This window comes from Anarhichas minor, unplaced genomic scaffold (genome assembly GCF_050575085.1).
Source record: "Anarhichas minor isolate MPS153535 unplaced genomic scaffold, ASM5057508v1 ptg000007l, whole genome shotgun sequence".
Classification (NCBI taxonomy): Eukaryota; Metazoa; Chordata; class Actinopteri; order Perciformes; family Anarhichadidae; genus Anarhichas; species Anarhichas minor.
Window position 1 is genome coordinate 17901164 of NW_027466453.1, and position 16624 is coordinate 17917787.

General features: G+C 43.5%; 4 protein-coding genes across 5 annotated transcripts; 3 read left to right on the forward strand and 1 right to left on the reverse strand.

Annotated features, from left to right (window-relative positions):
- Nucleotides 1–1131: 1131 nt before the first annotated feature.
- Nucleotides 1132–6016, reverse strand: ccdc47 (coiled-coil domain containing 47). 2 transcript variants are annotated; one of them, XM_076086341.1, is made up of 13 exons: nt 5892–6016; nt 4578–4876; nt 4348–4449; nt 3886–4060; nt 3660–3781; nt 3497–3562; nt 3285–3386; nt 3076–3186; nt 2864–2949; nt 2700–2758; nt 2503–2612; nt 2242–2409; nt 1132–1680 (listed from the first exon to the last, which is right to left on the reverse strand). In XM_076086341.1, the coding sequence occupies exons 1-13, from the start codon at nt 5944–5946 to the stop codon at nt 1600–1602; spliced, it is 1536 nt and encodes a 511-aa protein (XP_075942456.1). In that variant the 5' UTR covers nt 5947–6016; the 3' UTR covers nt 1132–1599. The 2 variants fall into 2 exon arrangements, with proteins under 2 accessions (XP_075942456.1, XP_075942457.1); XM_076086342.1 differs by having other exon boundaries at nt 5771–5909.
- Nucleotides 6017–6666: 650 nt separating this feature from the next.
- ppan (peter pan homolog) lies at nt 6667–10457 on the forward strand. The gene is made up of 12 exons (XM_076086343.1): nt 6667–6879; nt 7047–7217; nt 7492–7593; nt 7705–7755; nt 7939–8109; nt 8328–8404; nt 8614–8721; nt 8814–8937; nt 9024–9102; nt 9302–9431; nt 9524–9681; nt 9768–10457. The coding sequence occupies exons 1-12, from the start codon at nt 6865–6867 to the stop codon at nt 10250–10252; spliced, it is 1671 nt and encodes a 556-aa protein (XP_075942458.1). The 5' UTR covers nt 6667–6864; the 3' UTR covers nt 10253–10457.
- Nucleotides 10458–11494: 1037 nt separating this feature from the next.
- On the forward strand, nt 11495–13069 carry p2ry11 (purinergic receptor P2Y11). Its single transcript, XM_076086344.1, has 2 exons — nt 11495–11670; nt 11936–13069. The coding sequence occupies exon 2, from the start codon at nt 12004–12006 to the stop codon at nt 12937–12939; it is 936 nt and encodes a 311-aa protein (XP_075942459.1). The 5' UTR covers nt 11495–11670; nt 11936–12003; the 3' UTR covers nt 12940–13069.
- Nucleotides 13070–13781: 712 nt separating this feature from the next.
- On the forward strand, nt 13782–16451 carry eif3g (eukaryotic translation initiation factor 3, subunit G). Its single transcript, XM_076086345.1, has 10 exons — nt 13782–13888; nt 13981–14027; nt 14563–14651; nt 14953–15012; nt 15108–15212; nt 15315–15510; nt 15608–15724; nt 15827–15963; nt 16162–16268; nt 16350–16451. Exons 1-10 carry the CDS (start codon nt 13866–13868, stop codon nt 16363–16365), a joined length of 897 nt encoding a protein of 298 aa, XP_075942460.1. The 5' UTR covers nt 13782–13865; the 3' UTR covers nt 16366–16451.
- Nucleotides 16452–16624: the final 173 nt, after the last annotated feature.

The following is a 16624-nucleotide window of genomic DNA, read 5'->3' on the forward strand; positions in this document are numbered from 1 at the left end:
GCTCTGGGTAATTGTGACAACATTTCTCACTATCTTCAGAATATTTAAAAACTGATTAAAGGATAAAATAATCCATAAGGACAATAAACCTTAGTTTAAGTGCAGGTTCTGAATAAATGTACTGAGTTACATTCCAGCGTTGGTTGTTGGTTGATTACTGTCTGTTGGACCTCTAGAGGCAGCGTTTCAATGTGTGAAGCGGCCAATATTGTGCACCATGAAATAATAAACGATGTAAATGCTCTGCTGGAGTGAATTCATTTTGTGACCGAGTTAGAACATTTGAATGAAACCGATCAAGACATTTCAGGAAATATATAAATAAGAAAAATGGAAATCTAAAAATGCACATTTTAAACACTGAAAAGGCAAAAATGTGGAAGCACTGGTTTCCACAGAAAAGCATTAAACTGTACTTGTAATATAATTGCAGTATTTCTGCATTAGACATTAATAAGCCAATCCTTTTCAGCATTGCATTAATGTTTTATTAAGTATGTTAATTTAAGTCTTTGGTCATTTCTGATAACTCATGGTGTTTGTGTTAAAGGATTGCTCTACATTTTGAGTTAGTGAGGACAAAAATAATTTATAAATATTCCTGTGGTTTCATATTATCCGGGGATTTTATGTCTTGTTATACAGCCTTACATCTGGCTAAACGCAGTCATTGTATCCGTTTTAGCTCGTCAACCACACTGATGTAACCAAATCTAGTATCGAGACTGCTGACACAATCTCAAATTTAAATTTAGCATTCAGCCTCACCCATTCTGGTCCCCGTTATAGACCCTCACTCTCTTAAAGGTCTGAATCAGTCTCTATGTAACTTATAGACCCTCACTCTCTTAAAGGTCTGTGAATCAGTTTCTATGTAACTTATAGACCGTCACTCTCTTAAAGGTCTGTGAATCAGTTTCTATGTAACTTATAGACCGTCACTCTCTTAAAGGTCTGTGAATCAGTTTCTATGTAACTTATAGACCGTCACTCTCTTAAAGGTCTGTGAATCAGTTTCTATGTAACTTATAGACCGTCACTCTCTTAAAGGTCTGTGAATCAGTTTCTATGTTCGTATGAAACCGTTTATCACCTGTAAATCAAATCTGATCTAGAAAAACAGAGACAGTCTTCAAACAGACTCCAGTGCATTTTATTGTTTGCTCAGATAATCAATAGAAACAGCCTGCAAGAAATGGAAATAATCAGATATAAATAAAAATTCTTTCAAGATTATATTAATGCGAATAAATTTCCAATGAAACCACAGCGATGCTTTTTAAAAATGTGGCTCAAAACCACCAAATAGTGCGTTCTCTCCCAGCAGATGAAGTTTAAAAAGCTCACCGAGCTACGCGGCTGTCAAACACAGCTCCAATTCATTTTGACAAAATAGCTGGACAGAAAAATAATAGTAAAAAAATTGTGGTGATATGATGCTGGAAGAAGTCCCTCCCACTTGAAATGGACAGTTCACTCCCAGTCATTTGGGTTGAGCCACACCAAATATAGAGCAGGTGGTGACGGAGACGGCAGAGCTCGACCGTTTACAGCGACTGTGAGCCGGAGCGGTGCGCTCGAGTCCTCTGTGCTGCTTGCTCACATGGCTTTCACTTTGATCTGCTTCATCTTCATCTGCTTCTTCTCGATCTTCTTCTGATCACGTCGCTGAGCCGCTTCCTGGAGAAAGAAAGAGAGAAATATTTGAAGACGTTATTTGTGTGTTTTTCTTAAATATAAGATTGATATTTTGGGGATATGTGTTGATTTGCTTTCAAGCTGAAAGTTAGATGAGAAGATCGATCGACCGTCACGTATGTACGGTAAACATGTAGCTACAGCCGGTTTAGCTTAGCTCAGCATAAAGCTAAGAAACAGGGGAAAACGGCTACCTATCCAAAACCACCCAACCAGAACCTCCAACGCTCAATTAACAAGCTATATATTAATTGTTTAATCTTTACAAAAACCAAAGTGTAAAATCAATAACAGCACATTAATGTCTGTAAAACATCTGCATCATTTTAGGTAATTACGGTGAGTGAATTCAACAAAAATTGCTAGAATCATAAAAGTACATCAACTTCAGTAAAGTTGCTGAACTGCTTCAGGTGCATTTAGAAACACAGAACGACATCATCATCAATCATCTCTTCTCACTCTGAGCAACAAAGCAAAGAAGCAGCTTCCCCCAAAAAGGTCAACCTGTTCCTTTAACAGTCTTTTTGTGGCATTTCTGACCTCCAGACGACGTTGTCTCTCCGGGTCCTCCTCATTCATGATCCTCTCCTTCTCGGCTCTCTTCTTCTCCTCCCGGCGTGTCTGAGCTGCCTCCTGCCGCTGAGCGTGAGTCTGCTTCAGGAAGTTCTCCTCCACACGGGCCCGGTTTCTGTCAGCCTTCATTTTGCCCTACACATGCCGGGAACATATAAAGCACTTAAAGTAAGTGGAGTGGTCATTTGGATGCACTGTGAGGCACCAACGTGCTAGAATCCTGCGTACCTCTCTGTTGAGACGGAGCTTCTTGACTTTGTCGATGCTGTAGATCACCATGTTCATGAGAGGCAGCAGAGAGTCCATGTCTTTGGGAGAAGGGTTGCCCTTGCCAGGCACTACACAAGAAACAGAGTACATGAAACATCAACGTGACATGATGGGGTCGCGAGGCACAGTGAAGACAGGAGAGACGAAGTGCTCACCATTAAATGTAAACAACAGCGTCTTCTTGGTCTCAGGCAGCTTTAAGGGCTGACCCTCCCTGAAAAACACACACACGGGAACTTTAAGTACCACAGAGAACGTATTAAAGTGCTAAATAACTTCCATGTCGGAGATTGAAAAGACAAAAAGATGAAATACTTACTCTTGCATAACTTTTGGACCAGAAAATTGGTCCGAGAAATGGATGGACTCGATCTTTTCAGCATGATTGGTGATATAATGCACCATCTAAACAAAAACAGATCCAGACACATTGAGAGCTGTATTTAAAGAGAATAAGACACCCTGGCATAATAACCCTGTTCAACCCTTAAACACAATACTGTGTGTGAGACGGCCGTAGAGAGACAGCACCTTGTTGTCCATCACCCCGTCTGTGACTTCGCCCATCTCACTCAGAATAGACAGAGAGTCAGGGAGCCCATACTTGGCCCCGGACTTAGGCTTGTCACCGCAGAACTCACTCTGTGGAGAAATAACAAAAACCATTGTTTAAGTATATGAAGTAACAATAGTACGGTATAATAAACACAGCATGTGCAGAAGTTGTGGAGGATATTCACCAAGTCCTGCATCTCCTTCTGGAGCTTGGCCATCGTCTTCTTGGTGCCGACAGCGAACACAAAAGTGTCCATGTCGTCTTCATTCAGCGTCACTTTGATTTGCTACAGACAGAGAGACGTGAGTGAGACAATGACTGTGCACAGTCCAGTGAATCTATACTTTGTGTTCCAGTTCACAGACTTGATTAAATTGCTATTTGAGTGATACAGACCACTTGATCCCCGACAGGCCTCATCATCCTGGCCAGCACGTTGAGCAGGTCCTGCCTCTTCAGAAACTGGATGAGACCACATGAGAGGAACATTACATGACGGCATATTCAGCACAATACAGTGACACCAACACAGTCCTGTACATGCAACACATCAACACACCTTGAGCTGGATCAGCATGCCTTCACAGCACACACGTCCGGAGCACCACAGGTTGTAGATGTGCTCATTTTCCTGATTCAGCTTCCCGGTGCTCACTGCGTCTTTACTGGTGCCGTCATCACCTGCACATAACAATGAACACAAGCTCTGCTTCGTACTGACCGTCACCACGATTGACACCCGTTGCTTTCACACACTGCTGTGTCGTGTACTGAAGACAACTCACCCACTAGTGCAAAGTTGCTCTCCAGAAGCTCCCTGTGTGAGTTGAACCAGGCCTGAGCGAGGCGACTGTTCTTGTTCTTGCCGATGAGGTAGTTCATGATGTAGGCCAACAGGCCGGTGACCATCAGGATCTCCATGTAGTAACTCTCCCAGCTGTTCTGCAGATGTGCAGGAACCTGCAGAGAAACACCAAGCGTTCATTGATATCATAGCTCGACCGATGCTGGATTTTGTTCCTAGGCCAACATGAGATGAAACTTTTAAGAGTAAATGTTTAACATTTCTGTACTTAATTACATACTGATGCAACATATAATTCATCCGTCTAACTTTAAGTATAATGACGACACCGTATGCGTTGCAGGCAGCAGGAACCACGTGCACTTTCAGAGCCTCAGCCGATCACGATCAGAAGAGTGTGAAACTTGCCTGTGAGAAGATTTGAGCAATAAGCCCGGCTTACCGTGTGGATTATAAGAGGGTCTTTCATGGAGTGGCCCGGCTTCTCCATGTCTCCAGTCACCTCAAACTCCTCCTGGTCATATTTACTGTACATGTCTTGATCCTAAGGAAACATCGAGGTCATTTAGCTTTGCGTAGTTTAATAAAATGCCATCAATAATACAAAAATTGATTTATTATGAAGAATGTGCTCAAATTGGATGCTTATATATGTAATACAAGGCCATGTACCTGTGTCTCAGAGTCCTCAAAGCCATCCAGACCATCGTCCAGCTCCACGGTGGCTTCATCTTCGTCTTCCTCCTCTTCAGGCTGCGAGGAAGGCAAGGCGCGAGGCGGGGGGGCAGTTTCTGCCTCAGCCGCCGGATCGTCGTTCATGTCCTCAAACTCAGCGAAGTCGTTGTCGTCAAAGTCTGCGATGTCCTCGCCATCGTCGAAGTCATCGTTGTAGTGTCCCCTGGAGACGGGAAGGGCCAGGAGGACCAGCAGCGCGGGAATCAAGAGGAGATGCGCTCTACGCATGGTGGGACCTGCACCACAGGGGGAAAGAGTTGATGCAAGAGGACACACCAGTTCAGAAATCTGTCAACTGCTCCATTCTGCAAGGTGCTTGTGTATCAGTGAGGCTACCTGGAAGCATTACATGCTGTAAAAGTGTGGTGATAGTGTCAACCTGCCAGGCCATAGATATTTAACATAATAATCCAAACTGAGGCCTCTGGCAGTAGCTTATAACTGTGACAAGAGCTCAGGTTAAACTTCACCACAATACAGCAACCAAGGCAGCCACTGCTCGCACAATAGGGCTTCATGAGACAAACCCCAAAGAGAGGAAAGAGTCCCCACGGACCGAGACTAACGAGGAAACAACTACTGAGGAAGAGAAGGAGCTGCTGTGTTGATTTGGTCCCTGATTAAGTCACTTTCTAAAAAAAGGATAAAGCTATAATGTATCAGTGTACTAGGATTAGACATTACTAATGACACACTAAGGCACAACGTAAATGCTAAGCTAGGTCAAACTTCAGGAGCTGCACTAGTTGGGGGTTAAATCCAGAGAGCTGTCGCTAGCCCAACGAACTTTAGCCCAACATATCTAACGTGTGAGTTTTGCTAACAGGCTTTAATATAAAGTGATGTAAATGACTTTCTGTGGTGGCATTCAAGTCAAAACTAACACTGTGTACTAATCCAGTGTTTATGACATATACGATGAAACCACAAACCCGCAAATCATACCCGACCCATCCCCCAGCTCTCACTCACTTTATCATTAGCTGTTAGCAAACCTGCTATTAGCATGCTAACGGTGGCTAACTAGCATGGCACCTTGTTGCTAGCAACCAACCTGTTCTCTTTAACTCAACTCAGACGATTAGTCGTACTTTAACAAAACACCTGAACAAACCGAACAACGAGCGTACCTGGAGAATGACTGTGACAAAAAAAACGTATCGCTGGTTTCAAATCAAGTAGCTTGAACTGTCCTTGTAGTAATATTTCCCGTTACGCCTGAAGCAGGAGAGTACTCGACATAGGACCAACCTTTCAAAGCAAAAGTATCGCGGCAGGATATATCCATTACTCCCTTCGACGCCATAGAAATCACGTGACGTGTACTCGTCTGATTAACTCAACAGTTTTATTTTGAAAATATTTCTACCGGAAGTCTTTATGGGCTGTTGTTATGTCTGCCTTTATGCGAGTGACGTTGAACATAGGGCGTTGAATGCTAGCATGCTTATTACTTCAGCGCCACCCAGTGGTCACGTTACGTAACTACAACTGTGTCTATTTCAGAAGTGGTATTACAGTACACAGTACTACTATCATAATATACATAGTAAAGTAGCTTACAAACTATTTTCTTACGCTCTGGATTCATACACTACAACATCCAACTCCTTACATTACAGCATAGATTATATTTTTATAGTTAAAATAAATATCGTTATTTACACAAATTATTACAGAATATCATTCTGCTGTATATGCAATGTATACATCCACCCATGCTATATTTATTTATTTTCACTATGTATGTTATGTTTTGTTTTCAACTTTATATAATTGTTAAGAGTTTACAGACTGCTGAATAATAAAAGCCTTATGAGTTCATCATTAAACTAATGTATTGAGTTCAACTAACTTACCTATTATGTTACACCGTTACTAAACTTTTCGTTGTGTTATTAAGATAAATACAAACTTTATTATGTATTTATTAGCAGTTAACTACGCACTTCATAACGGTTAACTATATGCGGTTTACTTTTGCTCGGAACTATTTTTCAGGACGTTTGAGCGACACGGAATCATTAGTGTGTGACACACAGCGGCTGAACCATGTGGAACGTGTTGCGTTGACTTCGTCGGTGTAACGTCGCTCGTTGAAACAGTTGTCGTCAACATTCTCGGTCATAATGAACGCGATTCCTATTGAAAGCGTAAAGATAGTGCGGTAACAACAGATGTTATTAATGTTGATGACTTTAGCTGCTCTAAACATTGCTGAATAATGGGGAAATCTAAGGTAAGGAACGGCCTGTGCTAGCAAGTTAGCCACGAGTGAAGAGAGTTAGCCTGATGTGAGCTTAACACTTTTATTGTAATTTAAATCCAAATCACACAGGAATCGGTGAAATGTTATTTACCTTTTCTTTTCATGATAATAAATATATATGACTATTGTGCTTTCAGACCAAGAACCAGAAGAAGTCCCGAGCTACAGCTAACCATGTGGCCGAGGAGACCTACGGCGCGGTCCCGCACTCCTTCGTGTTTAATCGGGGTCAGATTGGGAAAAACGTGGGTCAGCTCATTGTGGACGTGCGGAGAGTCATGGAGCCGTTCACCGCGGAGTCTCTGAAGGTCTGTCGAACCGTAAAGCAGACTGTCCACGCTGCTGGATGAGGCCATGTGCTCTGTGAGCTCATTCGTTTGCTTTAAATGGCATCACAAGGGTAGATGTGTGGTTGCTTTAAATGGCATCACAAGGGTAGATGTGTGGTTGTTTAAAGGCTTTATTTGAACATTTGAGTAAATATATTTTGGTTTTCTCGAGATTTAAGTGTCATTGCCTTATCCTGCTGAGTCTCATCCACTATGTCTGACCTGTTTGTGCTTTTTTTTTTTTTTAAACCAGGTGAGGAAGAAGAACGTGCTGAAAGACTTTGTAGCCATCGCAGGACCACTGGGAGTGACTCACTTCATGATGTTCAGCAAGACTCCCAGCTGCATAAACATGGTGAGACCACCTCACACTATGAGCAGGCCGCTCTCTGGTACTGAAGGACTGTACGGTTGTGGCACGTAAAGCCTGTTCCACCATTAAACAACTCGCATCTTGTGCTTTCAGAGACTTGCTCGACTTCCCAAAGGTCCCACGCTTCATTTCAAAGTGCTCAAGGTAAACAAATGAACTCTCATTTGAAACACAAGTAGACAGATGGGCTCAGATGATGACGACATTTTAGTACTTGACTGTCTGTGATGTTTTCAAAGTAAACGCACTGATTTGCCCAAACTGTCAAAGTAATTTTCAACTCTTGATTTTTCTCGTTTAAGACTCTTTTGAACTTTTTCTCTTCAGTACTCTCTGGTCAAAGATGTGGTTTCGTCCCTGAAGAAGCACCGGATGCACGAGCAGCAGTTCACGCACCACCCGCTCCTCATCCTCAATAACTTTGGATCTGACGGCATGCACGTCAAACTCATGGCCACCATGTTTCAGAACATGTTTCCTTCCATCAATGTGCACAAGGTTTGTTCTTCTAGCACAAATATTGCCTCGCCGTCACTTTGGTTGACTCAAGATTGAAAGCCTCGTTGGCATGATGAGAGTATAGTCTTCTGAGATTCCCTTTGAAGATACATTAAAAGTAAACGCTTTCTGATTTCTGAATCTTTGAGTCTTTCATCATCGTAAACATTTAACCCTGAATTCTAGCAGTAAATAAATAAGATGCTGTTGTTTTCCAGATAAGCCTCAATAACATCAAGAGGTGTGTGCTGCTGAATTACAACCCAGAGACCCAGGAAATAGAATTTCGTCATTAGTAAGTAATGTGTTGTCACGTACATTGGTCACAGATGGCAAAGAGCTTGACTTTGCACAGAGATCGGCTCAGATGATGACAGATTGTGACTTGATTGTTCAGTGATGTTCAAAGTAAACGCACTGATGGGCCTCCACACTACAGCCACACGTCTTATATGTTGTTGAGTGAATGTCACACTGACGCACATGACGTGTTGTAACCTGCAGCAGCATGAAGGTTGTCCCCGTGGGAATGAGCCGCGGCGTGAAGAAGCTGATGCAGGAGAGGTTCCCCAACATGAGCAAGTTTGAGGACATCAGCGAGCTGATGATAAAGTGAGCTGCTCGTGGCGGTACAGCCGTTGTAGTCCTGAGGTCAAAGGGCGCTTAGTCTGATGATCTGTTTTGTGCTCTCCTTCGTCTCTCAGGGGAGCGAATCTCTCCGAAAGTGAAGCCGAGCAAGACGGGGAGCACAACATAACGGAGCTACCACAGGTCTACTCCGGCAGAGGCAACATGGCGTCCCAGCAGAGTGCCGTCCGTCTGACCGAGGTGAGAGCGCCGAGGGAGCGAAGCCGTTAAAGATGTTACCATGTTGCTCGGATGGCAACTGAAGTGTTGCTCTGTGTTGTCCTCAGATTGGTCCTCGCATGACTCTGCAGCTGGTGAAGATACAGGACGGCATGGGAGACGGGAGTGTCCTCTATCACACCACAAGTGAGTTCACCTCCGTCCTTTTTCTTTGGTCTTCCTGCTTGGTACGTTCTGGTGTACGTGATGAAAAAAATCATTATGAATTCTATGATTTCTCTCTAAAAGTAAACGCTTACTGATGCATCAAAAGACTACAGGGTTTAATGTGGACCGTGTAGAAACAGTCTTCTAATGAGAAGTTGTTATGCACTTTGTTTGCAAGTCTCCAAGACGGAGGAGGAGATCCAGGAGATCCTGAAGAGGAAGGAGGCCCAGCTGAAGGAGAAGGCTGGTCGCCGGAAAAAGCAGGAGCAGAACGTCGCTGAGAAGAAAGAGAAACGAGACGTCAACAAGTAATTTGGCCGTGTAGATAATCAGACCTTTCTGCCGTGTCATTTTTTTCTTTTTGCGTCCGTGTAACACTTATTGTTTCCCCTCCTAACAGGAAGAAGAGCCTGGAAGGCATGAAGAGGAAACATGCTGAAGAGGAAGAGGACAGTGAGGTGGAGGATCCCGGGATGCAGGACAATGAGGTCGCTGTTGTTGAATCTGATGATGAGGTGGAGTACTACAGACAGGCTGTAGGACTGGAGCCAGATGAAGGTGAATATAACGTTGTGCTATAAGTCATTAGCTCTGCGGGTTGTTTTGAACGTATTTATTGACCAAGACTCCGTTTTTGTGTGCAGACATGTTCCCCGCTAACAAGAGGAGGCACGGCTCAGAGAGGACTCATGACCCTGCCAAGAAGAGGAAGATGTCACCGGGTAAACCGTTTAGAAAAGACAGAGACACTAAATCCCCCATGAGAAGCGGTCCAGGAGGACACCGAGACAAAACAGGAAAGGGCGGGGAGAAACCGTTTGGGAGGAAAATGAAGCCTGGAGGAAAGGCGTTCGGAGCAAGGAAGTTTGGCGACCGGGACAGGAAGTTTGGCGACCGGGACAGGAAGTTTGGCGACCGGGACAGGAAGTTTGGCGACAGGAAGTTTGGCGACCGGGACAAGAAATTTGGCGACCGGGACAGGAAATTTGGCGGGAAGAAGAATTTTGATGGGAAGAAGACATTCGGTGGTAATAAAAATACGGACAAATCTAAAGGTCCAAAAGGCAAGCCGGCCTTCAAGAAGAAGGGTCCAAAGCACGGCTCTAAACAGAGGAAGGGGAAAGGCTGAAGCTCCTCCTCCCCTCTCTGGACTTTGAATGTGTTTTTCTGCTCGACCTCCAGGTGGCAGCAAACATCCAGTTGTTATTAAACCAGATGTTTGTTTGTGAGACAGTTTATTGCTGAAAATCAGCAGACGGACAGAAGAGAACAAAAGTGCTATATTTTCCACACTGTATGATTAATTGTACTTGTTCAATAAATTGTTAAGATGATTTTGTTCTTGTCTGGGAGCTGGTGCTGTTTCTTGGAGTTATGATTATTACATTTTTTTTTTTCAATTCAAACTATTTTCAGACTCGGGGTCCAGATGAGATGAATACATAAAATGACACAAACATTAAAGTACATGTAGGCCTCGCAATGCCTTACAGAGAGACGGCTGTACCAATGTCTCCACAGCTGGGACTGGTAGTGTGTGCTACTAAACTATGGTCGTTAAAACCAATATGTCATTTTCAGAGGCATTAAGCCGACAAATACATTTATACATAAGATTTCTTTAAACCGTTTGGAAAGTATTGACTCGTAACAGCCACAAACATTTCACTGGCACTACTCCATCTCTGTCTGTTTAGCAATATTCTCGTGGCGTCAATAGTCGCTGTAAGCTCTTTTTGTGTGTCGAGTGTTGTACAATATGCTCTGAACAGAGACATCCTCTCACTCTACGCAGACCAAACTTGCGTGAGAGAGTGATTGACTGTCCATACATCCTACGACATTGCCGAGAAATGTCCTTATCGGTCATGTGTTCCGTTATAAAACGACCTAAAATATATTTTACTTCACAGACGCCAAGATTATCAGACAATCTGAAGTCGGGGAATTTTAGACATTTGTCCTCTTTGGTTCGACAGATCAAGATAGCACTCTCACTAAACACCCGAATATTTTTCTAATCCAGCTCCACCACTCTGGAGTGAATTGCAGACCCACATATGGAGACTTGTCCTAGGAATTTCAAGAATGTGCCCGACAGGTTTTATCATCACTTTACTTCCACACTTCTGGGTCAGTTATCAAGTTGACACCTTAACACCGAAAGACCGCACCCAGGGAATTTAAATGAAGCTGCTGATGCTCATTAGCTGCTCCCCAAAGTCTTCATGTGAGGATCGAGTTGTAAGTAACAATAAGACTGATCTCAGATCGGTGATTAAGTTTACATTTTTATGTAAAACCCTCCCCTAAAGCCCGTAGTCATAGAAATGGTTAACACTGAGGGCTATTTACCACCATTGGGCTTGCGCATGCAGTGCCATCATAGTGTTTCTTTGAGTTGCGTAAGAGGAAGTGTCAGAATTCTAAAAGCCCTCCATGTCTCTCACATCGAGGAGCTTTTCATGCTGTCGTTACAGTTATCATACAGGAAATTAATTCTCGGGTTATACGCCACAGCACGCTGCTCTGCAAAGCTGCCTTACGGTAAGAAGAGGTTAACATTTACATTTCTGATTCTCTAAGGGTAAAATTGAGTCTCTGTATTAAAAATGTAACATTTAGTGTAACATTGTATCAGCCTACTGTATTTGTTACCTCAAAAAAAAGAAGAAAAATCCTCTTTGTGGAAAGGTTTCCTACCTTAACATGCTTTTACATGTCTGTGCCCATTGTCTCAAAAACGTTGCATACATGAACTGCACTTAACATAATTAATATGACTTTTATCCACATTTATTGTTCAACATAGTTCAAATTACGGATTTTGGACGGCAAAACTGTGTGGGAGCAACAAAGTAATCGTGGGCTGAACTCGAGATGGAGAATAACTTCACGTGTGAGAAGATCCAGAAGCTCCTGCTGCCCTTGATGTATGGCGTGGAGTTCCCCGTGGCCCTGGCTGGAAACCTGTTCGCCCTGTGGCTGCTGGTGGTCCGAGAGAGGCGGAACTGGCACACCGGGGTGGTCCTGGCCTGTAACCTGGCCATCAGTGACCTGCTGTATGTCCTGACCCTGCCTATGCTCATCGTCTACTACTCACTGGACAAACACTGGGTGTTTGGCGAGGCTGCGTGTAAAATCGAGAGATTTCTTTTCACCTGCAACCTGTACGTGAGCATCTTCTTCGTCATGGCGATAAGTGTGAACCGGTGTGTGGCCCTCGCGTTTCCCTTCTTCACCCGGTCCCACGTAGAGCCCGTCCACGCCAAGGCCGTCAGTGTCCTCATCTGGGTCCTTGTAGCAGTCATTTCCTGCCCTGTGCTGAGATTTGCCTCAGTTTGCCAAAGTGGGGACAAGACTCGGTGTATGGCCTTCTGTCTCGGGAATGAAAGCCCTCACTTCACTTACAAAATGTTCCTGGCTGTGTTTGGTTGTCTGGTTCCCTTTCTGGTTACTTTCTCTTCTTACTGTGTGGTGATTTCCGTGGTGTGGAAAAACATCAGTGTAACCACACTGGAGAAACGTAAGGTAGCCCTGTTAGTCACATCAGTGATTGTGCTTTATACCGTTTCCTTTGTGCCGTTCCACGTCTTCCAGATCTGGCAGTTGTACATGAAAATCCAGACACCCAACATTGGTGGTTGTTGGGTGTACAACATGTACCAGGTGTCCAAGGGACTGGCAGCTCTGAACATGTGCATCCATCCAATCCTTTACATGGCTTTGTTTGACAGTATGAGAGTGGCTTGTTGTGGGAAGAGCCGAGAGGACGACAACAGGGAGGGGAGCACGAAGTACAGAGCTGCTGCTTGACCAGGAAGTTCATCATGTTTTCATTCTGTAAAAACTTGCTCTAGTTTCTTGACTTGTTTTTTCTGAAAGTTATTGTTCAACTAACTTTGCAACATAATCCTCTGTAATAAATATGTCTTCATTGCTGTAATGTGCCTTGTTTTTTTCTGATTATCATCATTCCGATTCAGTTCCTGTCTGACCAAAAATCTAAATCAGATTAGAATTCAATATCCTGCATATTTGGTTGTGTAATCAGAGGCATTGAGCTTTGTTACAGAGGAATCCTGTTCTCTTTGAGCAAGTGTTTTAATGAAGCAATGTTGACTTGTGACCTTCTCATCCCAGTTGTTGTAATACAATATGGGATTTGTTTTCAGTTCTTTTGAAAGATGAATGGTGAATGCATTCAGAAATTCTCAACTAACAAAAAAGCATAAATTACAGAGAAGTAAATAACAAAAACATTGTTGTGCAGCTGTCACAGCCCGGCTCAAAACCAGCAACAAAAAACAATGTAAAAATAAATGTATGGCAGTAGTGTGAGTGGACACTATCTTTATCTCTCTTGAAAGTTATTCCTTGCATGAAACTCACACTCCGTTTTTCTCTCTCCGAGAAATAGACAAGAATAACTGATGTATAGACACGACTCTGTCACTTCTCCCCTCTGTCATCCTATATCAAGCATTGACAATGTCAAACATTTTCATCATAATACAAATCGAAATTCATATATGATTACATATGATTTCCACCCTCCCGCCAGTAGAGTTTAGCTTGATACCACCGGTTAAGAAACAAGGCTCTTATTGTGAAGCTAACAGTTAGACAAACGTGGTGCTTTTATTGCGAAAGTTAAAGTCCCGGAAGTGTGTGTATTGGCGGCTCGACTCGTCGCTCTGTGCTCCGCTCTTTACGGCCCTGAAGCTAAGCTAGCTGAGAAGATGCCGTCGATTGAATACGACGAGTGAGTGGGTTTTTAATATACATTTAATAACTTCTGCATATATTGGAGACATATCATCGATCTAATATGTAATATCAATCTCTCCCCTCCAGCTCCAAGCCCAGTTGGGCAGACCAAGTCGAGGAGGAGGTAGACGAAGGTAAGGAACTAACGTCAGTTAGCTCATGCTAATGCTAGCACATCTCTCTTAGCCTGGTGTCCGCAGGAGGAGGCCGGATAGGCGGCTTCCACTCACACGTGGTTGTTGGGCATATTACTCCAGATAACATACACACGTACCAGTGATGTGTCGGCTATCTGATGTTTAAAATATGTGATTAGTACGTTTGACCGAATGACATAAATGCACGATTTCTTGATTAAATATGAAGCTAACCGACATATGACGGTGACGTAGGCAGTGTCATTCACTGGGGACGTTATGATAGCTAAGAGTTAGCAAGCTAGCTGTGTTACTGGCTTTAGAAATAAATAAATACAAATGTCCCGGGTTAATTAATAACTTGAGATGTGATCGAGAGGACACATTCTGAGGCTGCTCCATAGTCAGCGTTGACACAACAGGATAGTACAGTGTTGATGTCTGTTTATTTAACAAGAGGGCAGCGACAACTGCTTCTGTTCCTTTCTGGCTTTTTGCTCAGAATCTAACTTTACTTATTTATTTTTGTCAGGAACACTACCGCCTCCCAAGGAAACCATCAAAGGAAATATAAAAACCATCACGGAATATAAAATAGATGATGACGGAAAGAAGTTCAAGGTAAGCTAAGTTTTACTAAGATATGCTAAACAATGCTGGTTTGTATACGTCTGCATTGCACGTGTGCAACTCTTAAACATGTTTATTAAAGATGGTGTACATGTATTGGTGTACAGTTACCGTGATGGTGAAGAGGCGTTTCTTTGTTCATCTATCAAACGTCAGAGCTGGAGTAGTACATGTCATTAGACTTCCTTTTTTGATTTGTAACACTGCAAAACCAACAGAAGTCGTCATACATGCAACATTTTGCGTTTGTGAAATAACTGAATTCGTCATGTTCTGCCTGTGTGTCTTGTAGATTGTGCGGACCTTCAAGATCGAGACAAGAAAAGCCTCAAAAGCTGTTGCCAGGAGAAAGGTTTGCGTTTTAAACTGCGTTTAGTTTTATTCACTTTGAAGTTAAGACTTTGGGTGAACTCGGGCGTCATGGATTCTATTTCTCTCTCATTCCAGAACTGGAAGAAATTTGGCAACTCTGAGTTTGATGCAGCCGGTCCTAACGTGGCCACCACCACAGTCAGTGACGATGTCTTCATGACTTTCATCTCCAGCAAGGAGGTGAGGATCCATTGTGACCTTTTTAATGGTTATTTCTGCTTAATACATGCAAAAACAGGCTGTTATTTACTGTGACTGAGTACCTCTTCTAACCTCTTGCAGGACTTGAACGCCCAAGACCAGGATGAAGATCCCATGAACAAGCTGAAAGGACAGAAGATCGTGTCTTGCCGTATTTGCAAAGGCGACCATTGGACCACCCGTTGTCCGTACAAGGACACCCTGGGCCCCATGCAGAAGGAGCTGGCTGAGCAGCTCGGGCTTTCCACCGGAGACAAGGACAAGCCCGCTGGCTCTGGTACCGTCAGCTCACCGTGCACACAATCCAGATGTAGATTTGTGAGACGTTCCTCGCATTATGACTGACGTGGCCTGTTCTTCTTCTCTTTCACCAGCGGAACCAGAGCCGGCTCAGCCTGCGCAGAGCAAGACCGGGAAGTACGTTCCCCCAAGCCTGAGGGACGGAGGCACGCGGAGAGGGGAGTCCATGCAGCCCAACCGGCGAGGGGGATGTAAGTAGATCCACCTTCTTATTCTACGCACACATTACTTGATTCATTGTACAGTAGCAAGAGCGTTGCTCAGTATAGACAGCATGCGTTTGCTCTCGACAGCTGATGACAACGCCACTATTCGGGTGACCAATCTGTCGGAGGACACCCGCGAGACAGACTTGCAGGAGCTCTTCAGACCATTTGGCTCCATCTCGAGGATCTATCTGGCCAAGGACAAGAACACCGGACAGTCAAAGGTCAGTGTCCGTCTTAAGAAAACAAACACGTCAGAGACTGGAAGCATTAAAGCAGGTGTTCTTTTATGTAGATAGTACGTTGACTGGTGTATTTGTATCTAGTAAACAAAAGCATCATGTACTTTTATGTTAAATACTAGCTGGCCCTGCCAACAATAGTACAGTTGTCTGATACATCATCTGCTTTGTTTCCTGCAGGGTTTCGCCTTCATCAGTTTCCACCGTCGGGAGGATGCATCCAGAGCCATCGCAGGAGTGTCCGGATTCGGATACGATCATCTTATTCTCAATGTCGAATGGGCCAAGTAAGTTATTGTCAGTTAATTGTTGGTGTATATTTGTATTTTTTTGTTCTTGCTGCTAAACATATTGAATTCTCTCTACAGACCGTCAAACAACTGAGGAAACCATCAGAATACATTCGAGGATGCCAGATTTTATTGTTGTGGTAAAACGTGGCTGTTACCTAAATAAAGAGAATCACATTGTCACAATCTCCTTGTTTTCATTCTAAAATTTGAGGGTAGCTTTTATTTTTGACTGAACCTTAACTTTAAACTGTTGAAGCTAGATACCTGTAATCTCTGAGTTGTGACTGGGAACAGATTGTAAGCAGAATTCTCATCACTAAAGCCACATCTGAATAAAGTCAGTGATGAGC